Source organism: Nothoprocta perdicaria, unplaced genomic scaffold, assembly GCF_003342845.1.
Source record: "Nothoprocta perdicaria isolate Ctin4 unplaced genomic scaffold, notPer1 scaffold_133, whole genome shotgun sequence".
NCBI classification, from domain to species: domain Eukaryota; kingdom Metazoa; phylum Chordata; class Aves; order Tinamiformes; family Tinamidae; genus Nothoprocta; species Nothoprocta perdicaria.
The window spans coordinates 1,581,277-1,605,347 of NW_020454461.1; the positions used below are offsets into that span (position 1 = coordinate 1,581,277).

General features: G+C 44.0%; 1 protein-coding gene across 1 annotated transcript in view; it reads right to left on the bottom strand.

Moving 5' to 3' along the window:
• Nucleotides 1-966: 966 nt before the first annotated feature.
• Nucleotides 967-24,071, bottom strand: part of SPTBN1 (spectrin beta, non-erythrocytic 1) — a 91,578-nt gene continuing 68,473 nt past the window's right edge. The window contains exons 19-35 of the mRNA XM_026033829.1: nt 23,627-23,890; nt 22,697-22,921; nt 22,402-22,491; nt 21,803-22,081; nt 20,457-20,587; nt 18,925-19,129; nt 18,403-18,777; nt 16,026-16,270; nt 15,505-15,643; nt 14,352-14,436; nt 13,366-13,562; nt 12,095-12,207; nt 11,323-11,386; nt 5,907-6,145; nt 4,632-4,805; nt 2,673-2,715; nt 967-2,322 (exon numbers count right to left, since the gene is read on the bottom strand). Of these exons, the coding sequence (XP_025889614.1) occupies nt 2,107-2,322; nt 2,673-2,715; nt 4,632-4,805; nt 5,907-6,145; nt 11,323-11,386; nt 12,095-12,207; nt 13,366-13,562; nt 14,352-14,436; nt 15,505-15,643; nt 16,026-16,270; nt 18,403-18,777; nt 18,925-19,129; nt 20,457-20,587; nt 21,803-22,081; nt 22,402-22,491; nt 22,697-22,921; nt 23,627-23,890 (3,084 nt within the window). The 3' untranslated portion in view covers nt 967-2,106. The remainder of the gene's footprint in view (nt 2,323-2,672; nt 2,716-4,631; nt 4,806-5,906; nt 6,146-11,322; nt 11,387-12,094; nt 12,208-13,365; nt 13,563-14,351; nt 14,437-15,504; nt 15,644-16,025; nt 16,271-18,402; nt 18,778-18,924; nt 19,130-20,456; nt 20,588-21,802; nt 22,082-22,401; nt 22,492-22,696; nt 22,922-23,626; nt 23,891-24,071) is intronic.

Here is a 24,071-nt window from a genome sequence, read left to right on the forward strand (position 1 = left end):
AAAGGAATAAAGACACGGTATTTTTCACATGTTCAGGAAACACTGCAGATTACATCTATTTTCCATCTAAAATTATGTTTGACTATATTTTAATAATTACAGCAATTTTTAAAACAGGCACCTATTTCACTGATTTGAAAGCTTCTCTTCTGGTTCCTACTAAGGCTTCCTGGAGCTGTTCCCTTTCGATGACTCCCTAGATGGCACCCAGCTTCCAAGAATGCTGTGGAAAGACGTTAGCTTTGAGCTAGGCTGAGCTTTGAACCCACTGCATGAACTTAGCACCGTGACTGCATTAGATGTCGGCCACATCTCATGATGGCCATACCTTGAGGTCTATGTTTTACAACAGATCTGACATTAAAAATAAAAAATAATTAAAAAAAAAAAGACATATGAAATCAGGTAGGACAACAATAATAAACTTCAGTTACTGTCTGATGTTACCAAGGGCTTAAGCTTAAGAAACAGCTTACTCAAAGTAATTTGGCTCATTTGCCACAAACTCCTCTGTGGATGGTTACCTCAGCCAAGATAAGATATTTGGCCAAGTGGTTCAAAATGGCCTAAGCCCTTATCCTAAGCCCTGGCTCATYTCCATTGATTCTCCTTGATTTACTTCAACAAAACACAGCTTCGTCTAAGTTTTTTTTTTAAGTTGATTTCATTCCTTTCCTCTCATCCTTCTTGTTGTTTTCTTTGGCATTTAATGAGGGTTGGCAGGGATGGGGACAGCAGGGAGAAAGTGATGGGAATGTGAGGGCAGAGAAAAGTGGGAAGAAAGAAAAAAGAACTATTTCAATACGAAGTGTCGCAAAAATGAAATTACATTTGAAAACACAACAGTTTCAGTGCACAGGAGAGATGACATTTTAAAATAACTTTATTTTTGATCCTGTTTCAAAATTATGATTTGACATGGTCAGAAACGGAATAAGAAACTTACCAGCATATGTAGTTTTAAAAGCATTTAATGACATAGCATATATTTAACAGATAGGGTAAAAGTCTAGAGGTACAGTTCGATACAACTGAAAGCCAGTTCCAGTACTACTCTTGACTACAGGCCCAGTCATTGAAAGTTCATTCCTATTAAATGTAATTTTTGATTGTGCAGTAAGATGAAAATTTTTCATTACAATAGTTACAGTGACAGAGAAATGCACACTAGGTATCAAATAGCAAGGTAATGTAGCAAAATTATAACACACAGTGCTGCAGCTGACAAGCAAGTAACCATTTGAGTAACATTACTTTTTTTTCCAGTAAATGCTTCAGTTCCACTTTTACACTTATCAATGATTTTAAAGGGTTTATTATACATCTAGTCTTATTATACTTTGTACTAGAATTATCTGAAACATACAATATAACGTATTTCAGCAGAAAAAAAACCTTTTTTTTTTTTGAAATTACAGATTATTTAAAACTGTATCAGCCTGCTAATCCATCTGTAGACCAACATTCTTATCTGTCGTATTTGATGCGGAAAAGCTTCAGGTTGGGTTAATAACCAATGCCAGGATATAAATGGTTTGCCTGTAAGTTAATGCAGACCTGCACTCTGTTACAGCAAAGAGAATACACTATCGTCGTCATAAATGTTAGAATCGTAATGGGAGGCTCTACTAGCCCAGACTCAGCATAACAACCTTAAATGGAAGTGAACGTTTTGGAAAATTTGTACATTGGTTTTTGATGTGCACAGTAGAGTCGAAAGCACCGCTGCCTTGCATACCAATAGCACTAGGTGTGGGTTATTTTCCAAGACAGCCTCACAAAATTGAGGAACAGTTTAAATATTAAGATCTAATCTACATTAACTTCATTAAAAAAAAAAGAAAAACAAAACAAAACGAAAAAAAAACAAACCCCAAAACCTGGTCCTTCCTCTCCTACAGAAGCTGCCCAATGCACCTCATACATTTGTAACTTTAGATTTTTTTTTGTTGGCTTTTTTTTTTGAAATTTTAAAACGCTCTATAAATAAAAAAATGTCAATCACATTGAGGAACATGAGGCACAGAGAGTAACGTATTGGTTCTGAGCTCGCATGCTGGATTTCCACTGGAACGGTCAGAGAAGTGCAGTGTGTGGAGATGGAGTTCACTTCTTTTTACCGAAGAGGCTGAATCTTTTCTCCTTGTCTTTCTCCTTGTCCTTCTCCCGCTTGCCGGGACTGGACTCGCTGGTTATTGTGACGCTGGCTGGCAGGGTCTGGGCCCGGCTGGAGGCTGGAGTGCTCTGCGTGGTCGGGGACACTTCGATTTTGTCGGAAGAGATAGCGGAGGTGATGGCCTGAATCCACGTGTTCATCTCCTCCTTCAAGAAGCACCAGAGGCAGGCAGCAGTTAGGACCCGTAYGCCACCCCCGGCCCCTCATCCCGCTTGCTGTTAGGGAAGCAACAGGACACCGCTGGGAATACCGCGGGAACGCCGCATCCCGCACTGCCCTGCTAGCCGCCCGCGGGACGGCCGTGCTGCCGGCTGCTCCTCCAAAGCCCTGCTGTCCTCGAGGTGCCCCGAGGAGCGTCTGCGGCTGCACGAGGCACTCCTACATCGCTCGCTGAGCACGAGGAGGCTAGAATGCACCCCTAAGACCTGAGCAGCTTCATTCCTCCCATCACACAGCAGCGTAACTATCGCATAGACAGCGGGAAAAACAAACTTACGTCGTCTTTGGCTTGGAAGAGGTACTCGTTGCCATCGGTCAACCTGCAGCGAAAACAACCATGGCAAATTCAGCTTCACTGTAATCGCGCTGCTTCCCCTGCTGCATGTTAAACTACATGGAAGTCCTCAAGAAAGTCATAATATCTGGACATACACAAACATATCCCATCAACAGCTAATGTTCCCGTTTCTTGTATCTTCATTTGGATAGAGCCATGCACACAATATATATCCTAGTCTTGCTTATGATACATATATCTATATTTATATATGTATCTCCTTGCTTATGATAGTGGCTGTCTTCCAGTAAGTCAGCACACACTGCAGAGGCAGGGAATTTCTGCAGCTACTGACTGGCAGATTTATTCTTTTTTCATGGACATTCCCTCAACACTTAAAGACAATCACAATCAATCCCCAGAGTTTTGCAGCTTTTGCAGAAACCTGACGAGACTCTGCAGAAACCTGCTCTGGTAACTAAAGGGATGACGACCCAAGATACTGTGTATTACGCCTGAGTAGGTGCCTCTTCATGCACCAAAGACCAGGGTCTCCCTGGTTTATTTCTGTGCTGATTTTCTGCAGAGGGGTTTCCCTAGGACACATTTAACAAGTTGTATGAAGATGGATATTAGTAAGACTAAATAACAGCAGAACAGGCATCTGAACAAGGTGGACGGCGGGGTAAGCAGCAGTTGCGTGGCAGAYGCATTTTCCCCAGGCTTTCCCTCCAAAAGAAAGCATTTTGACATCTGTTTGTGAGATGAAATGAAGTATTATAATGCAGAAGGTGAAGATAGACACTTCCAAGAATATAATTATGCCTTGCTTTCTTATTTCACAAAATTAAACAAAATACTTCCAGCGTACTCTCACAGCAGCTAGACTTCCTTGCGGGCGATTTGCCTGCGTATGGGATCTGTAGAGACCTCAGCCTCCATGGAAAGGAGCCTCTCGAGCACACTCTTCCTCAGCATGGGGAGGCAGGCTTGCCGCGCTGCGCTCGTGCTCTCTCTGGGGGCTCCCTAACGAGATGAGTGAAGAAACTGCCACGTGCAGCTACTGGGGGGCTTGCTACAGGCGGCAGGCTGCTGTGAAAGGAAGGGCAATTGTTCTTCTGCATAACTTTGGATTTAAAAGGACTTGTCCATGCATTACCCATTCAGAAATGTTTAAAATAGTACRAAGGATGAATCACCTAGCTGCAGACCTGTCTTCAAATAAGGTGAATGCATTCCCTGCATTTGTCCTCTTTAGAGGCTTCCTGTATCAAAATCAATGTACAAAAAAAAAGCAAAGAATCTCTCTTGAAACACRTCTGTTAATCGGATTGGAGAGTCTCCTTAGACAGAGGCACCTACAGCTATGCAGTAATGAAATATTTTGTAACTGCTGGCACTAARAGACTGACCAGGAAAACAAACAAAATTCTGGAAGGAACCAGCTCCCCCCCTCACTCTCCCCCTTCTTTTATTTTTTGACCTTTGAACAACAAGTACTTCATAGACTCCACAATGGAATGCTCTGTAACTACATGTTCTAGACCCGAACACGTGACAGATGTTGTTCGTAGTCTCCAAAGTCCATAGAGAAACAATTAAACAAGAGGTTTGATTTTTAAAAGAGCAGAGCCAGGAGCATTCAACTCTGTTCAATTAATTTCTGTGGGAGCTGCTGGTAAGCTCAGCATTTGTGCATGCAGGCTTCTAATTTTAGGCAGATGCTTCTAGTCTTGTTCCAGTACAGTGATCATTTTAATTCTGTTTTGTGGTTGCTACCTCTAATAAATGGGCCATGTTTCACTGTTGGGAAGACCCTGTTTAGGAAAGCAGATACAGCAGCTGATTTCATTGATTAGTTGCTGGACTGGAACCTACCCATGAAGTTGCACAGCMCTGAGGGAGTGAAAATACCCACCAGAAACCTTCACTCATGGTGAGATGTTTCGGGAGGCTTACCTTAGCTTGAACACATGCTTTTTCTTTTTATAATCGACTGCTATTTCACAAACTGCTTCTTTCAAGCTGACAGGAATCTCGTTGTGGTAGGGAATGCCAGAGGCAGCAGCTTTGGAGTCCTTGTAGAAGCCCATCTCTTGGTTGTTGATGACACAGTAGACATTATGCCATGATCTGCAAGAGAGGGAAAATAAGAGATGTGTGAGTCTAATGCTCTTGCTTGCAGAACAGAATAAATTAAACACAGTGATTTATGGAAAATAATGGAAACTGGTGCAACCTTAAGACACAAACTGCAGCCCACAAACCCTATCACAAAAGCACCACTCCAAGACAAAAGCATGGCCTTGGAGCCCAAATGAACAGCGGTTTCCAGAGCTCTCAGCTCTCCACATTAGCACAGCTTCCCAGCAGCAGTCCTGCCTGGCAGCCTGGGCATTTCACACACACAACACAGAGACAGCTTGGCCTTCTAATGGCGGTGCTTAACTGTAGAAGGATTTTGCATTGTGCTGCAAGATTAGACATGGATTGCCTGTGGAATCCTTTATTGTTATAACTGCTCCTGGTGACACCTGCTAGCCTAGTCTCTRGTAGAGCCATGAGGAACAACACTGCTAGAAATTTGCCCTAGATACTAGCACTGCTGCCTGTTGCTGGGCCACTGCCCCACAGGAGCTGTCTTAACTGCAGAGAAATTCCCATTTATCTAGCTGACACCTTCCTTGCAGCCGAGTCATGTACCTGCCTTCGTGAGCTCTTTCTGGTCCTGCAGACCACAGCCTGATTGCTCAGTGCAGACAGAACTTTCAGCCTACGTTTTTCCTGCAGGATTGGGTCCCGAGGGATGAAATCAGTAATAGCACACACAATCCTCTTCACTCGCTTCTCTGTTCTGAACAGATTACAGTGTAGGTGGAAAGTGTTGACGTGCAAACAGAAGATGTCAGAAGAAYATGGACATTTCTGTTCTCAAACCTACACATGTTTCTTTTCTTGTGGCAATGTAGAACTTGAGAGATCTGGCAGCAAATCTCACTGCTGCCACAAACTGATCATGCGAAATCTTTGTGCCTCAGTTTTCCATCTTGCAAATATGGCTACTAATRGTGCTGCTTCTGCTCTGTGTATTTAGTTTGCATCAAAGAGCTTTGCTCAACCATTTGCTGCAGTTCACAGAAGAGCAGAACCCCGAGCTTGACAGGCCTTCAGCAGCTGTGAGGAGATGACAGTTCGTCCCGGCGCAGTGACCYGTGCTGAGCATCAGCTCCTTACCTGCTTGAGGCTTTCTTGCTGTGTGTCTCCCACTCGTGCTTACGATGCAAGAAGCCCTCCATCTGAGCTGAAGGGATCTCCTGCGTTTTGGCTGGTAGCGTGGCAGCAGTCTGGGCCTGAACGCCAGGCTTGGCTTTGCGGTCTGCCGTTGGAGAGGGCACAGGGCTGGACTCTTTGGAACTTGTCCTCTGCTCTGCAGCTCCGTTGACCATTTCGTTTGTTTCCACAGTTTCTGCCATCTAGGAACAGCGGGGGAAAATGTTAAGCTAAGAGTCTTGCAACACCGAGATATCTTGCACTTAATCTGTCCCCCTGCACAACGTGGCTGTGTATAAACTTTGCCTGGAGATTCACACAGGCCAGTAAGGCCTTTCTCACACTCCATGGAGACACATAAGGCCAAGGAAATTAGAAGGTAGGAATGGATTAGTACCCATTTTATAGGTGGAGAGTCAGGAAAATCAGAACAACTAAACATCAGTGTGAATTGTACTGTGCTTTGCTCTGCTAGTCAATTCGTATTTTTATATATGGTTATTCCTAAGAAGAGAGCATTTGATTCGGTTGCTAAGCACTCAAATGTTTGGAACAGTAACAATCACACTTTCCGCAAGCCTAAGAGGAACAGTGGAAGTTATACACATCAGCCACCTTAAATATGTTTCTGACATTACTGTTGTACGAAATGTCTAGAGAAAAGTATTAACTACCAGTCAGCAGAAAAAATGCCAAAATGGCCCAGGAGCATTTACAGAAATGTACCCAGTTTGTTTCTGTAAAAGCTCCTTTCCCGCTTTCCCCATTCCATTCCCCTAGTGACACAACAAAATCAAAACATGCAGAAATTAGAGAGATTACACCATGCATTTCATCTCCACCATCCCAGTTAGGATATCGGATCTCAAAGACAGGGGAATGAGGTCACGTGTCAATTCATCCAGGTCTTTTTCCGGGCTTGCAGTATTAGGTGGATTGGATGTGTGTTAAAGGAGCTGAAAACCACCACAGTCACACACGGTCACACAGCTATTTACCCCCAAACAAAGACAGAACCAAGGCCTTGCCCATCACTTGCTTTGTTGATCGCGTTGCCTCTCGCACTGTGATCGAGATAGCCTAGAGAGCAGCCGTGTTTCCAGCAGCTCTCACTGGTCAAGCTGTCGTCGTCTTCAGGAGCCATTCATCCAAAAATCATTTAAATTGGAATCCTAATGGCTATAAACTTTGGAAATGCAGCTTGGTCCCAGTTTTTTCTTTCTTTCTTTTTTTTTTTTTTATTTTTGGTTATTTTTTGCTTATTTTTTTCCTGCACCATGACTTTGACATGTAGAGCCATTGGTAGCAGCTCGGGAGTTACACAACCAGTGTGTATTATTATGATTATTAGCAAGTTACTAAAGCTTAGTGCTGCTAATGCTCTAGTGGATTACAGACATTCTGGCCTGTTTTATGCAGACAAGCAGGTATTTGTAAATGGCACAAGAATTAGACATTCCCACTTCTGCACATGGCCCGAACAGTTCGGAAGCAGCCAAATTATTATGCAACAAACTAAATTTTGCCACCATTTGCTAGAACCTCTTATTCCTGCCAGATATACGTTATTGTACCTCACACCTTTGGACCTCGTACACTGACATAGAACAGCCTAAGTGTCAGCACTAAGTTGCCATGGACATGGGAARGGTTGGTTAACTGCCTTTAAGCAACCTACATCTCCAGAGTGGACACTACACCGCTAAACCAGGGAAAGAATCACAGCTCACATTCCGTTTCAGTCATATTTTATCTATTGTACTCTGCCCCTAAGGACACGTAGCCTGGCTTATCAGGAAAACAAAATGAGAAGAGCTACCCTGCGCCACAGAGCTAAGGTCTAGTGTTGCCCAACTACAGCACAAATCAATGGCACGGCTTCCTCAAGACCAGGGTAAATCTAAGCCACTCTTTCTATCTACATGTCAAAATAAAGCAGGATGTTGCAGTGGGAGGTGGGAACACCTAGAAGAGGCTGGGACTCTCCAGCCACGGCCAGCACAGCTACTGCAACCCAGGCAGTGAAAGAAATGGCCAGGGATCCACCAGGGAACACTCAGTTACCTGGGCATCCGTGGATGCTGGTCACTGGTGGCCAACGTTACGCGGTCAGGCAGGAGGGGAGCCCTTTGCCATGGGCTTCTGTCCAGGGACTGACTAACTCCTGAACTCCAACCACATCCGTACCACCTGCGTGAACAGTAACACTGAAYGCCTGGAGATGCACAGAGCCTGCACGTTACGTGGACCACAGTAACCAACTGCAACAACTTCATGTGGCACCTGCCCAGAACTACTCCTTAGCTAACCTAACGCTGGAAGGAACATGTTTTCTGTACTAACCCACGGGAAAAGGGGAAACTATCACAGATTTTGAGATACCCATAACCAACAATCCAAAGTAAAACAGGCAAGTTTCCAAACAGCCACTGCACAGCTAGTTAAAATCTTCTATGGGAATTAAAAATGTAAGTCAGCACTGCAATCTGCAACCCTGTGGTTTTACATAATAACTGCCAATTTTWATTACAGTCAGACCCGTAACCCCTACTTAAAACGCTACTGATTGCAAAAGGGCTGTGAAAACCTTTTTTGAAGCTCTTTAATGGTTTATTTCCTTTTCATGTTATCTACAGTTAACAGAAAATAAGCAAAATAAATCTGAATYGTAAACAAGTATGCAAAGAATGTGTCATGAAAATAGAGGAAAACAAGAACTAAATAAACTTTAATGGAAGCATGCGTTGGGCATGCAGAGACAACACAACAGAAGACAAACATTAATAGCAAACTGCAYGGTTACAACAACACAGTTCTCATGTACACGAATACACTTTGCTTAATTGTGACTGAGGGGTTAGTTGCAAGTGCTTTAGTGGCTAGAGACTATCTGAGGTATTTAAACCAGGGCCATGACATGCAACAAGACAGCCGGTGACAACGACTGGAGACATCCCTTTGATTCTCATAGTGCTTGAAGCAACATTATGTTCAGTTCATCAACTTAAGTCTCTGCCCCACAACTTAAGTAATAGAGACATATGTGCCTTTTTCAAATGCTAATAAATGACTACATATTGTTCTGGCCTAAGTACCATTGTAAGGGGTTAAGCCAGAACCACAGCCTGTACTTAAAGTTCTAAAGCCTGAAATGATGGGCTGTATTCACTCTTCTTAATCATAAAAGTATAATTTTTAGATATGTCTACTAATAAAAATTATAAAGTATATCTATACAAATTACTTTTACAAGTTATTCTTTAGCCAAAATACCCAGATTGTGGAGTCTAGAGCTACAGCTATACTGCTTTGACAACTGTCACACTCAAAGGCACCRAGACCCAACACTGGGGTTGGAATCACCAGATCATTTGTGTCATTTTAGAGAGAAACTGAAAAGCATTACGAGGCTATATGCTGTTATCCTGACAAAAGAAGAAAAAAAGCATCATGAGGTGGCAAGACAAGTTATAGTAAAAGTACAATAACTGAAGCAAACCTTTTCAATGACCTTTCTCACTTTACGTAGGTAGCCAATACAGACCAAATGGGTAATGCTGCTTAGCTAATCTTCAGCAATCTCCCTTCTACCCGACGGTGGCAAATTCCTCTCCTCAACCCAGAAATGGTGCATGTGTGCCCAGCTGATGCTTTGCAACAACAGGTTCAATAAACTGTGGGCTGAAAAGCTCTTAGGAAAAGACTGAAGTGAAGACGGTGAAGATTAATATGAAAATGAGTATGTATGAACATGGTAACGAAATGAAAAATGAAGCAAACACGGGATGGATAAAGCTGTGGTAGCCAATAAGATGAGGACGACCTGGGATGCCCTGGTAGGTCACCTCCTATTCCTTGCCATCACTGCACACAGTGTCACAAGCATGAGAAGGTGCAACAGTCAGCTCGCTTAATCATTTAATRTGAAAGCTGAACTGAAATGCTTTATTTAAAGAAAGTACAACACAAAACTACTCAATATCCTAGAACATTGACAGAGTCATGTGCGGATCCAAACATAACTGGAAGGGCTACTTGAAAAGTAAACTTCTGCTGAAAGACATTTCTCCCCAAAGCTGTAGACAAGGACTAGCACTTCCTCTGCAATAATGATAAGAACTCTTAGTATCCACTAAGCTGAGTCTGTCAGAGGCCTTTCCTGCAGTTTTACATGATCTCAGACACTGAAGGCTAAAACATRTGAAAGAACGCTGTTTTTCTCATCACCCTAAGTTTCAACTGAAACAAGTAGGCTTTTCAGGAAGGTAATGGAGAGATAAACCAGTTTTCAACCACTTTGTTTTAAATATATATGTACATATTTACTGGTATTTTTATGGCTGCATGTTTAGGATTATTGGCATGCACATAGACTCCACTGGGACATCCCCTAGCAAGAAGGAATGAATAAGGCACAGATGATTCAGCCTATACCTATATAAATAAAGAGCTAGGACTTCAGACCAATGTGTTTTATTTTGTTGTTAAAGAAAAGCATCACAACTTCTCCATGAGGGTCTGCACCCTACTCTCATTTATCCCACTGTATCGCCAATGCCAGTGACAATGCCAGTGGAATCACTGTCGTGTAAATTAGACAAGACCGAGGGAAAATGGGGCCCCAAAAAACGCTGTGCAGCAAGACCACAACTCTTCGTTGCCTCAATCTCGAGACAAAGCTAGTTGCTGATTTTTAATGTTTTACTTCATGCTAATTTTTCTCCACTGTCCRTGAGTCCATTCTGCATGGAATGTTACACAACTAAGCTTAAGGCTTTTGTTTTTCCAAAATTGTAACTCTCCCCTCCCCCAGAGCCTCCGCTGCCGAGCTCCCCTGCATGTATTATCTTTGGCCTTGCACATAACTCGTTTGCTAATGCAGCTGATTTAATAATGTTGCCGTGCTGAAACCTGTTAGTATAACTCGATGCGTCATACCTGTCAGATTCTAGTGCTCTTCTTCATTAGGATGTAATCTCATTAAATCTCAATTACTCATATAAAGGACGGTTTAGCTGGAAAATCTTAACACTATTAGCGACATGAAAAACTCAACARTAAATAACATGAAATAAATGTGTCACCTTAAAGCAACTGGGCGTCAGTGGGGAGATTCAAATAAACAAGGATTAAAGTGAAGCAAATATATCTCCAAGGGGCTACTAATTAAATAAAAGTCAACTGATGGGAAGGAAGAGAAAAGCAGCAGGGAAATCTGAAAGCAAAAGATGAAGCCAGTACCAGTAAACCATACTGAACAAAGATGTCTTTTGCTGCAAATGATTCTGTAATGTCACAGTCCAGACCAGGAGCGGTCATTGGCTGTCCGTCTGCTAATAAAGTTTTTGTAGTTTTGGTAGGTTTGGGAGCGGTAACTAACCCGTGGAGATTCCTGGTCTGATGGCAAACCGTTTTGGGAAACCTGTTCTCCTTTTGTCCCATCCCTGTTGGGAGAGAGGGAAAAGTAAAGAAATTATAATTAATTCTTGAAAGGTACCTCTGTCTTCTTCATCCCCAAATGAGATTTTCCTACTGAATTTTGCACGCCTCAGAAATTCAAGTTCTTAAAAGACTCCTTAAAAAACTTTTGTGTCTTCTTTTAACACTGCTGTAAAAGAATTGCCTTTACCAGATTTCCTATTGCAAGGAAGAAAAGCCCGACTGAATAAATACAGTGCTAAGTGAGATCAAGACAGGMCTTTTACAGCAGTTGCTCTACTCCTATCACATGAGCAATTTTATGAAYGCTAACATTCTATGGATGTGGCTTGAAGTCCACCTGTAACAGATGCCCACTGAAGGGCAACCCAGGATATTTCAGAAATTTTACCTCATTGCACACCCTGGGGCAAAGGCAGCATTCCTACTTTAGGGCCAGGCACGTCTCAGCAGTGGTAACCACCATACTGAATGCAGACTGAACTGCACCATGCCAAAAAGCTCGAGCACTAAGTCTAGCAGTGCGCTCAGACCTGAGTGAAAGGTCCTGTCCCATCAACTACAGCTGGGAGGCRACATCCACCAAGTCCCCAGGACAGGGGCTCACATCACAGAAGGTGCAGCCCTCAGAGCCTGCCTTTGAAAAGCTTCTTCCTCCYGAGGGCTCCCGGGAAGGCGCCGTGTTCGGGCAGTGCTGCAGCGAGCTCGCTCACCATTGCTGCTGGGAATCCGCGTCCTCCGCCGCCTTCGGGCTCGGCTCCGGCGTCGGGGGCTGCCGCTTCCGCTCCTCCTCCTCCTGCTGCCGACGGACTTCCAGGAGCTCCAACTGGGAAAAGGAACATTTTTGTGTGTATTAAAGAACTGCAACTCAGCCCTCTTTCTTTTTTTGAGTAATTTTTCCAAAACCRGAAAATAATTCAGTATGTTTTCCTGAAACGCTACTGAAAATAAAGCTTATCACAAGAAAATTTGAAGGCATGAGCTTTTGAAAGTATTGATTATGCAAAGTGTTACACTGAATTTGCCAGCAAAGGCATACAGTATCACACCCAGTCACACCTAATAGAATATCTTGCATTCATTGTCTGCATTTCTATTCTAAATCACTGAATTAAAACAAAACACAGCATCCAAAACTATTAAAACATTGAAAAGCGATGTCTTCCTGTTTGTTTAACATGGATAGAAACTAAAAGTTGCACATCTAAACAGCTAAAATTAACCACCTAAATAAAACCAGCCTGATTTTCAAAGATGCTGAGAAACTCCAATTGACTTCGTCTGCAGCTGTGACAATCAGTATGTGTGAAAAAGCAAGTCCTTTCAATTTACAGTGTCTAAAATAAAATTATTCTGCAAAGATGGTAATATGTTCTCCAAAGCATTAATTACTGACAGTACTGAGGGTTGCAGCTGTGCTCAAAATGATTTATTTTTTGGCTTATCATGTATTCCTAGGGGAATGGAATGGAAATGAGCAGTGAAATGGAACTGGAGCAGTCAAAACACATAAAACATTTTTGTTAAGCTTCCCCCCACCAGCTTCTCTTCACACTGTCCATCTTTAAGTGCAAATCTTTCCAAGTGTTTGGATCTGCATCTTYTTTATGCAGCATCCCTCTTCCCTCTCTGCAGTACAACTTGTACATCAGAGGGCTGGAGCAGAGAGGGCCACTTCAGGTCCTCAGTTTGCTCCTGGGTCATCACCTCTTGACTTGAGAGAGCTCTTGCTGACCACTGAGATTATTTATAACTTGAGCCCTGTCTACTGGTTTGTGAGCTCAAATGAGCTTGAGAATTGAGGTTTCAATATTGTTGGGAATGTGAAGCTTTAGACCTTGGGTGACAGGCCCAGATTGACCCTCCACAGGATCTACAAATGGAGATGAGGCTGGTGGTGCTGGCAGTTACTAGTAACAGCTAGTGGGCAACAAAAYCAAGGTGGATGGCCAGAAAAGGGCTTTTTCTTGCCCACAGCACTCACCGTGGTCAGTCTTTCCAGCGCTGCAAATCTCTCGTCCCAAGTAGCTGCAGATTTCTCAAAGGCTTCGTGCCGCTTAATTAGCTTCTCCACTTCGTCAACGCTCTGACCTATCTCGCGGCTGGAGAGGTAGGGCTCCTGGCCCAGCAGCCAGGCCTCAGCCACGCTGGCGTCCCTTGAAAACTGATGCACCTCCAGAACTATGCAAAGAACACACAGATAGCAGCATCAGTAATACCAAGAAGGGCAGCGCGCCATCAGGCATCTTCTGAATTTGCTTAAATGCAGCTGAATTAAAAAAWATATATATATTTTTTGGCTTTTGCATTRCTAAAGGCTGTTGTAAGCTCAGGAATCCAATTAAACACCCACAACTGACTGTTGCAAAAGCTTCAATCCATAGCTAGAGTTACAAGGATGCTGCTGAATGTGACTCTGGCTGTGTCTAACACCTTGTTAGACCATTAGAACTGGGATTTCCCTTCTGGTGAGAGACTCAAGGAAGGCTGTAGTGTTTCCAAGTGTTTTTATTTTTATTTATTTAATTATTTAGGCAGGTAACTGCATTATCAACCTCCTGGCCTCTTAGACAGCACAGGAATGGTACGTGCCAACAGGTAACAGGGCTCTGCTTGTCTGTATTTTTGGTTATGCACCCTCTGTAGGAACACAGCTGAATGTGACACCTGCCCAACACTGCCAACCCATTTCACCCAGCTCAGCTACAAGTCTCGTCTCAGAAACCAACTGAAACTCTTTTGAATTTGATCATGTAGAATAAAGCCTTTGGTGAAGGTTTTTTTTACATTAGTAGTCCATCATTTTACAACTAGTAGACATGAATTGCRCAGTCACTACAGTGCAAACGCATTTTCAAGCCATGTTATTAATAAAAGTAAACAGCTGCAGGCTTTTCCAGTGGTCATGAAGGTTCGGTGAAGAGACAGTCCCATGTGCCCTGRCCAAAAGAAATGCAAAGACATCCTTACTCAGTCTCAGCCACTCCCATCTGTCTTCCCATTTGTCAATCATTTCTTTTCTTTTCTCTGTCAACTGCAGCAGCTTTTCCTTGATCTGGATTTAAGAGGAGAATGGAGGACTGTTACGTAAGCATCAGGCAGCACATCACCCCTCTGCACCACGTCAGCTCTTAGCATGAGCAAAAGGCACTGACATTTACTGACAGGACACATTGTGCGAGATTGCAGGAAGTAACTTAAATATGAATACAGCTGCTTTCTCTGCAAAGTGCAGATAAATGGCATTTGCTTTAAAATATCACATTTGCATAAGCATAAAGTCTTTGTTAAGAACTGCAACACCAAGATTTTTTGATAAAAAGAGATGCTGGATGGGATTCAATTTTGCCACACAAATCTAAATGATGCAGTATGTATTATAACTTCCACTCTTTGTCTAGAAGATAATTCATAATTCTCTGCCTATGATTGTTCCTAAAAGCCTGCAGCAACCTGTGCTAACAACATCAAGATGCCAGCAGAAGGCCCCGTTTCTTCCGTGTATATTAAGACAGTATCTTAATGGCCTCTGCCTGTTCCTTATCTTCCACCAAAGGAAGGTAAGGAGGGAACAGGGCTGAGCCTCTGTTCTTTGGCCTAGACAGATCAGAAAATAAATCCAGGCCTTCAGCAGTAAGATACACTTTCTCTTCGTATGTTCTGCGCTTACTGAAATGCAAAACTGCTGCTCCTGCTGCATGCAGGCTGCTCCACAGCACTCCAGCTGCCCTCTGCAAAATTCAGGTTGCCGCATGATTTTCCTCCTCCTTTGCTCAAAGTCGCCACTTTTTCAAACACATCTATATACCCCAGAGCTTCCTCTCTGCAGAACTGAATGCAACTGCTTCTTTTGTGTTTCATGCACTGAAAACAAACACTTTAAATCTCAGTGCCGAGCTCTGCTGCCCACAATGTGAATTACTTGGTGAACATAGCTAAATTACACACCAATTTCACAAGAGCAAGTCAACACAACAAACCCTACAGTAACGCATGTCATTCTAAATGAGCAGCTTATTAGCCAGTAGATTACTCAACGCAACCTTCCCTTGCTGACAAACAAGACAAAAACCCTGTAGCCCAGGTGCACTGCAGTTGTTTTCCAGTCAATAAGCACAGTTACCTCTTCCGACGCGTAGTGTTTCCTTGCCAGGAGGGATTTGCCAAGCTCAATGCAGGTAGTAAAGCTGTCGTTTCTGGCATCAATTTCTGCTTTGATACCCTGGTGATTGTTCATTAGTAGTTCAACAGACGAAACATCCCTAAAACGGGAGAACTCTGGTTCAGAAACATGATTGCAGACATAAGAGCTGTTACATTTTCCGTTTAACCCAGAGCTGTATGATACTGAATTTAATGCATAAACTGTCTTTGTAGGCCAGCAAGCAAGACTGTTAGGAGCCTTTCTTTAAGAATGGTGCCATTCTGGTGCAAAGAAGAGGTCAAATAAGCAAACACACGAGACTTCTCTTTTTGACGGAAATTTTACAATGCAGTTATTCAGCAGAGCAAAGTCTCCGCTAGGCAACCACAAACACAAGCATTTTGTCAGCCTCTCTTGGAATTTGCAGCTCAGTAACACTGAATTTCACAAATACGCCTCAACCGACTACCTTCGGAGTTCAGAGCGAGACTTCATGTTACCTTGGCTTCTCCTGGGCTTCTATCTGTCGGATCACATCTTCCATCCAAAGCATGAGGTCACGGACCATGCTGAAGAAACGGAATTTGTCGCCCGTATCCACGAGTCTGACCCTGCGGCCCTCGCAGGCATCCAGCAGCGCTTTCCATGCTTCCAGGACCTCGTTTTCCCTCTTCTGGATGTCATCAGCTTTGTCTCCAGCATAGGCTGCCTGCAGGCGTGCGGCATCTTCCTGCAGCTGTCTCACCTGGTGTGTTTTTGTGACAGAGAGATGCGTTAGAACTTGGATACTTTGGAGCTACAGGTGTGAGGACATTTTAGTTGCCAATTCATCATCTGAAATCACTACAAATATATTTAGTTTCTGGATACTAAAAAACTCTGTTCTGCTATTAAGACAYAATGTTTTTTAGAGAAAGCTGTTGGGTCAAAAGGCCTCAAAAAAACCCACTCAGATTTGCCACAGCCTAAACCTTGAGCAGAACTGGGTGCCAAGACAAAGTGACCGCTAAATTTCAGGGCAAAAGGGGACCATTGTGATCATCGAATTTCCTTACTCTCACACAAGTGTCAGGATGCCACTGAACAGCTCTTACGTTAAAACCACTGACACAGAGATGGAAAATCAAATGCTTTTTCTTGAGCATTTCACATATTTTTCAAGCCAGAAATCATTCTATTAGTTCGATTGGCACTATCTCGTTTCCAAAAAACAAACAAGAAAAAGTCTGAATACCAAATTAAACACAGTGTTTTAGCTGCGAGCACAGGAGTCATGCCACTCTCATGCTGCTCCATCCTGGTACTTGTCTGTTTCATCCCAAACCTGATCTAGCTGCTTTGGCCCCCATTCCATACTACGATGATATATTCTTTCATGTAGGTCTTCACTATAACCACTAAGCTTTTTTTGAGAGATTGGGATTGGTGTTTTGGAAACATCTCCCATTTTAAGCACCTAATCTATAGCTTTTGGAAATGAACCTCTCCAAAATCAAATGGTTGTTCCGACCCCTTTTCTCTAGTGTAAACAGCTAAGTAAACTGCAACAAAACCCAGACCTGGCAGGCAGCTCGGCCACAAAGGCAATCTGTTCTGACCTACTGGGATAAATGCGAACAGTCACAACACCCACGTTCCTTGAGCAACTTCTTCCCTTCTGAAGTTCTCATTTTGGCAGCCAAATAATGTCTCCTGCTTTGGAACCCCCCTGGGTGCTGCATGTGTGCTGACAGCTGGAGCACCAGCCTCTGTATCTTCTATTCAGCAATCCTTGGCCTCGGAAGAACCAGAATCAGATCAAACTTGGCCGCTTTTAAAAATCCTAGCCTGGCCTATGCAATTGAAATCTCTTCAGACTGCTGCTAGACAGCATCATAAAAGAGAGTGATATTTAAGTTGGAAAGGTCAAATTTGTATATTAGTCAGAAGGACTCTACAAAAATTCACAGATTTCCTTATTTCCTTTGCCCATCAGGCAGTAGAAAAAGGAAATTTTAAATGCCTGCCTATCAGGAGAACTTTTTTACCAGCTTAAGAATCTTTGGATTTTTGCCCCTGCACCCCCAGTATCATTTGGAATAGCTGTTCTCCCATGGGGCAGGTTAGCCCCGTGTGTCTCCCGTTCACAGCACTGAATACGTGGCATATGGAGCAGCCAAATCTAAGGCAACTTCCACCACATTTAGCATCAACTTTGCCCAAGAACTATGTTATGAAGAAAAAAATCTAAAAACCATATTCCTTGCTAGCTCTGTTCTAAAAATTCTTGATGGATTTAATATCTGCTCAATGACTTTCAGATGCTGCTTAAAGAGAAACCATATAAGTCAAAAGAACCTTTCTCTTTGCATGTAAGCTATTTTCCAGCCATCTTAGCCACAGAGAGTATTCCTAGTACTGCTGCTTGAGGCAATTAGGAAAAGGTCCTCTGGGGCCCAGACTGCATTACCCTCATGCCTCTCCATCCATCTCTGTTCCTAACCACACAGCAGGAAGGCTGCAAGGCTAAGGCTGCCGGGAGACATCACAGCYTTCTGCTTTACCACTGACCAATAGGGAAGTTCTCTGCCTTTCTAATTCCTTCTCCAGCCAAAGTGCAGGAGGTGGGATTACATTCAACAGGCAATTATCTGYGTTCAGGAGATATGTAGAAAATTTCTAGAAATCTCTATTAGGGAAACTAATGCACCTAACAATGACAGAGAAGCAGAAAAACAGAAAATGGTCCCTATGAAATTATTCCTGCAGGAATATGCTTGGAAAAGCCACTGGCAGCATTCTACCTTCCCACCACAGGGTAGGCAAGAGCAGCACTCTGCCACAGAGCCCTACATCCACACACAGCACTGCTCACTTTTTCTGTGGTTTGCTACACACCTGGGTGCCGAGGGCCTGGATATCATGCTCAAACGTTGTGTGCATTCTCTGTAGTGTTTCCACTGTGTTTTGGTCTCTACCAAGCTCCTCAGGCAGCTTCTTATGTTTGTCTTGAATACGCCCTAAGATTTCCTTGGCATCGTGGTAGAATTTGTGCAGTTCGTACGAGGCTGCCAGGATCTGCGTTCTCGTGTCGATGAGCTCCAGGAGATCGGCCCAGGCCTCGTTCAGCCCGTCCTTCCACTCGGCGATGGTGGCGGCGTCGGAGTGTCCCGAATTGATGAGCTCGTCCGCCATGTGGTTGACGGTGTCAACGCGCTCCTGGCCAATGTTTCCAGTGTCTCGGGCAAATTCCCGGAATCGCTCCTGCAGCATCTGAAAGGCAAAGAAACAGGCAAGGATACAGTTACAAAGTGACCCAAGAAAGCTCTGCAAGGCAGCGTATGCCATATTAACCACATGCTGACCTGTGCAGCACCCAGGAAAGGCATGGCAACCTGGCACCAYGTCCAAGGAACTCACCGTGACGTGTTCATAATCCTGTCCCAGCTCGTGAGACCCTGCCACCACCTCTCTCTCTGCAATCCATTGCTCCAGGTCGTCCACCTCGCGGTTAAGCTGGAACAGCCTGTGTCTTTCATCCAGCTTGCCCCTTCTCTCTTCAGCTAGGTCCTTCAGGCCTGCATACAGCTTATCCACCTTGGACTGGCGCATGCTGATGCGCTCGCTGGAAAAACAAAGAGCATTGAGTCCTCACTGCCTTTTAAAAATAATAACAGTAAAGTGGAAAAAAAATGTAGGGAACAAGAATCCCCCGTGGGATATTTAATCCTCAGCATGTGTACGCCTGCTGGGTACAGGAAGCTGGCCCTAGAACCCCGAGACCAATCCTTTGATGCCACAGCCGACTGCACTAGCTGGAAAGTGAGGAAATGAAGCTGGGAATCAAACTCTCCATTTGTTTGGCCACAGGTCACACCAGAGTCTTTCCCATGGAAAGAAGCAGGATCTAAATTGCTGAGGCAAGTAGTGATCATTTGCATTTAAATTCTGCTTCCAAGTTCAGAAGCAYGGATAGGTTTCTTACAGGGTTGAGCCCTAACACTCAGCATCTCCAAAAGTGATGAATGTGCCTACTGGCTATGTCTTTTGCTTATTTTCCCTCTGTGCCATATAACCCTTTCTTATTGCCTTCCCTCTGTCATGTAAAGATTGTTTTATTCCAGTTCTCATCAGAAATTACAATGACCACAAGAGAGTGCTTTTAAGTAACACAAAACTTTCTAACAGAGGAAGGGGGTAACTTCCCTGTGATATTGCTATCTTCAGCCAAGGCATAACAGTTAAACAAAGCAACCTCAGAGTCAAATCAGCCTTGAAGTCAAAGGCCCTGGAGAATTCAGTTTGCTTTGCTGCAGCTCTTACAGCAARAGAGCTCTTAAGCTTCTTGAGTACTTTCACTGGGAAAGCTACTTAGGAAAGTTAACATAAATCAACCAATAAGATGTTAGTGYGCCTACCTTTAAGATTTCAGGTTAAAAGATCCTATTCTACTGGAACTTTAAAGAAAAGAGACAGATCTTGGGGATCACTGCTCTCAGTGGGAAGAGTAAGTGACCAAATCTATGGTCTGGATATGAAGTTGGCTGACACGAAGTAGGCTCCATATGGATTCTTGCCTCTCAGGACTGCTATACATACCCCTGTGAGGTTCAATGGTGCTGCCAGGCCTGACACTGCTAGCCTATGTAAAGTGCATACCAGATAGTTAATGCAGGTGCCCAGCAGTATCCAGAATGCAGCAGCTGCACAAACTGACCTTTTTCAGGACAGAAAACTGCACTCAGCATCCTGGTTCTCTTATGTTCTCGTCCCTGGCCTAAACAGGATGGTCCAACATGTGTATCAGCCTGAATGAGGTTGACCCCAGCTTGCCCCGTAGGCCCTTCTGAGCTTCTTATCGGTCACTGTGGCCTTGATGTGTCAGAATAACCCAGTGAAGTGACTGAACAACTGAAAGAAATCACAATCCCATTAAACACAAGAGTTAATACCTTTCTGGGTGATTATCTGCCACCAGAGTTCTGCTGGTCTTTGAAAGCTGGTGCACAGTCTCAGCGTAGTCTTCCACTGCCTGTTCCAAAATCTGGTGTTTCTTCAGCATGGACACTGCACTCTGCTCATCCTGTAACAGTGACAGCAAATAGCAGCTCAGTTCTCTAGCCCAGAGAAAAACTCAAAATAGCAAGTTCATCTTGGTGTGTGAAGAAAGACCAGTAGCTAGAAAAATGTACAAGGAAGTGCTCCCAAGTACAACTTGAAGACAAGTTGTTCTGGCAATGGTATATAAATAGTTGCCTTTATGGTAAATGGTATGCACAGACAGCAAAATGGCAAGTGAAAGGGTAAATGCAAAATCTCTCTGGGATGCTGAACAAAATGACATCAGTGTGTACTGAGCACGTYRGGTTTCCTCTTCTATGAAGCTCTTTGTGTGTTTGCACAACACTGGTGATTGTGTAGGGCTCATAAAAATGGAACAGTTTAGGCACATCACTTGTTYGGCCTTTCAATTGCAGCCTGCACCAGACAAGAAATCCTAAGGAGCACATGCCAAAGGATTCTCCACAAAACTGCCTGGAAAATATCCTGATGTGAACCTTCAGTATTCTCAAKGTTGGCAATGAAATTGCCAACGACTCTTCTCAAATATTCTTCAGGATGCTCAGGATTCAACTGTTCAATAATTGAGTATTATACTTCTTAAAACTCACAAAAAAAAAAAAAAGAAAGAAAGAAAACACAAATCCCTGTTAACTGGAAACTGGACACCCATGGAATGAGTTGTATTGATACAAAGATGAGGTTTAGTTTATCCAATACTGGATTTAAGTAAAAAACAAATAAGAGACAGCACACTAACTCTCCTTGCAACACTGTACTGCAAAGACAGGAGTTAAATGAGCCTTTGGTATGGATTGTTCRGATTTCACCATGCCCAGAGTAAAGGCAGGCCTGCAGCTGGTGGCTAGTGGCAACAATTGACTGAACCTCAAGCCCAAGTCACAGACAGGTCCATCGTGCTGCTCTCAGTGATTCAAAACTGCTAGAAATTTCGACCTAACTGGGCTGGATTGTCAAATCTGACCTCACAGAAAAGGAAGGCACAGAGATGCCATCCACGGTGTGAGGCTGCTTCCCTGGCACAGCATGGCAAGGCCTATCCCCAACACTACTAGAGATGTCATAACAGATACAAGGGATGATCACCTGAGATCTCACAAGGGAATTAAATCTGTCTGTGCTGCCATTACACTAGTGACATAACAAATTAAGTCACCTTTTCCCCTGCAGCTGAGCAATTAAACCAAGTGACTAGTGTCACTGTGGAGCTGCTCACCTTGGCTTTCTCTTCTGACATCATGTAGAGTTCCTGCTCGCTCATCCAGGCCTCGGCCTCCGCGGCATCAAAGTAATATTGCTGGGCTCTGTGAGACTCCTCCAGGCGCCGGTGGCGTTTCTCTGTCTCCTCGATGAGCAGGTTCCAYAGCTGCTGCAGGTCTGCAAGCCTCTGCTGAATCGCCTCCGCGTTAGGGCTGCTCTCTGTGATAATGTTCTGACTCCTCTCGAAAATATCATCGATACGAGGCTGATGGCCCTGGATCTCCTTCTGCAGGGTCTACACGGGAGAAAAGCAGAGTGCTGAGACACTGCACCAAATGGGAAAGAACAGCAGCATCCCGGGCTCTGGGGTCGCACCGGCCACAGGGCAGCAGAGCCCAGGCCATCGGTGCCGTGGACAAACCCTGGCTGCCCCTCCACGAGCGCCCTGCGACGCWGCAGCCCCTGAGCCCACACCACCTCCCCAGCACATTTCCACCAAGCTGAAATCTACAGCACAGGGACTCCTTCCGAGCAGAGGCTCATCAAACACCCTTCCTGAATTAGCTGGCACTGAGGAGAAGCAGCAGATAAGGAGCTCTAACAGCACTTACTTACCTGATTTTTCTTTATTAGTAGCTGCACAGTCTGGAGGTTGTGTCCATGATCAGTAGATGTTGCTATAGGCATCCTCTCTCCAACCCACAACTGCAAGCATGAGAAAAAGAGCACATGTGACCTCAAGCAACACGAGACAGAGCCAGGAGAGCAAACAAGAGGCGAGGATTCATGAGAAAAGCTGCATCAGTCTAACGTGSTATTAAGAGTCATGATGAAACAGGTTTCTTTCAAGTTCTTTGATAGCTGTGACATTTTTCTAGTGTCTGGAAAAGAAGATCTCTCCTGTACTTACTATCTCATCTTCTACGTCCCGRTTGAACTGGTGGATCTCTTTGGAGGCCAGCAGGTTTGCCTTTCTTTCATTCAAAGGTTCCAGTAACTCCAAGAATTTCTTCTCTACAATGAGGCGTTTGCCATCTACTTCATCTGTACTCTTCCCCTCTTGACTTAACGCCCGTGCCTGGCTCTGCAGCTCTTCTATCTCCTTCTTACGRACATCCATTTGATTCTCGAGCATCTAAACAGGAGGAAATAAGCCAGAAGGACTTGAAAAACAGAGCAAAAAGAGTTTATGTGACTATGGAATGTCAATAGCATTACAAGAGGGAAGAACTGCTGGTCAGTTAGGATTTACCATATTCATAATTACTGTTATATTAATAGCACTCACAAGGAACAAGATTTAAACACATATTCAGTGCTTCACTGCTGGGGCCACCCACTGATATCCCTCAGAGTTATGTCTGCTAGTGCAAACTTGGCCAACAGGACAGAGCTCATTCTGTTCTATCAGTCATTCACAAGTTACCCTGAACAACTTGGGAGCACAGCCAAATGCATGACCAGAGTGTCATTGCTCCCTGACGTCCTTACTCCTCCCTGCTGTCTTTATGGCAGAGCACCAAGGACCAACTAGCATAAGAAAAGTCTGAATCATAGGGAGACAGCCATTTACAGAGAGGGAATGACTAGTAACTGGAGGACTACAGCAGGAGACACAGTAAAGACAAAAATATGGGGAAGGAAGGCAGTACAGAGGAGGGACTGCATGAAGAAATTTATGGTTGGTTTGTTTCTGAAGGTGGTGCTGCTTTTTCATGAGGGAAAAAGGTTAACAGGAAAAAAGAAATGCAAGTAARATGTTATTTTAAACTGAAAGGATCCCCTCCCTATCCATGTGAGTGCAGAGATGTGCCCACACTGCAGCCTGTGCTCTGTTTACCTGCTGCTTCTTCAACAGGATGTTGACGCTGGTGAGATCTTTCCCGTAGTCGTCCGACTGAATTTGGCTCTCCAAACCATTCARCCACTTATCCAAGTCAGCACAGCTCTGTGTGAAAAGCTCGGCCTTGTTTGCATCGAAGAGGCGCTGCGCCTTGGTCTGCGTGGTAGATTCGAGCTCTTCCCACATCTGATGGAGCCCTGTCAGCTTCTCTTTCACCACAGCTTCAGTCTCTGGTTTCTCTGCAATGAGCTGCATTCCCTCCTGCAAAGCAAAGAGCAAGCACCCTGGTACGTCCTCAGCAGCACTCACTGTCTGTTAGTCAAATTGCTCTGATTAGGAAGCACTCAGGATTCCTCATCTGCTGGGCTGCATCAACTGCTCATTTTCTATCACCAATTATCCAATGACCTTTTCCAGAACCGGCTCCCAGGCTCCACTGTTG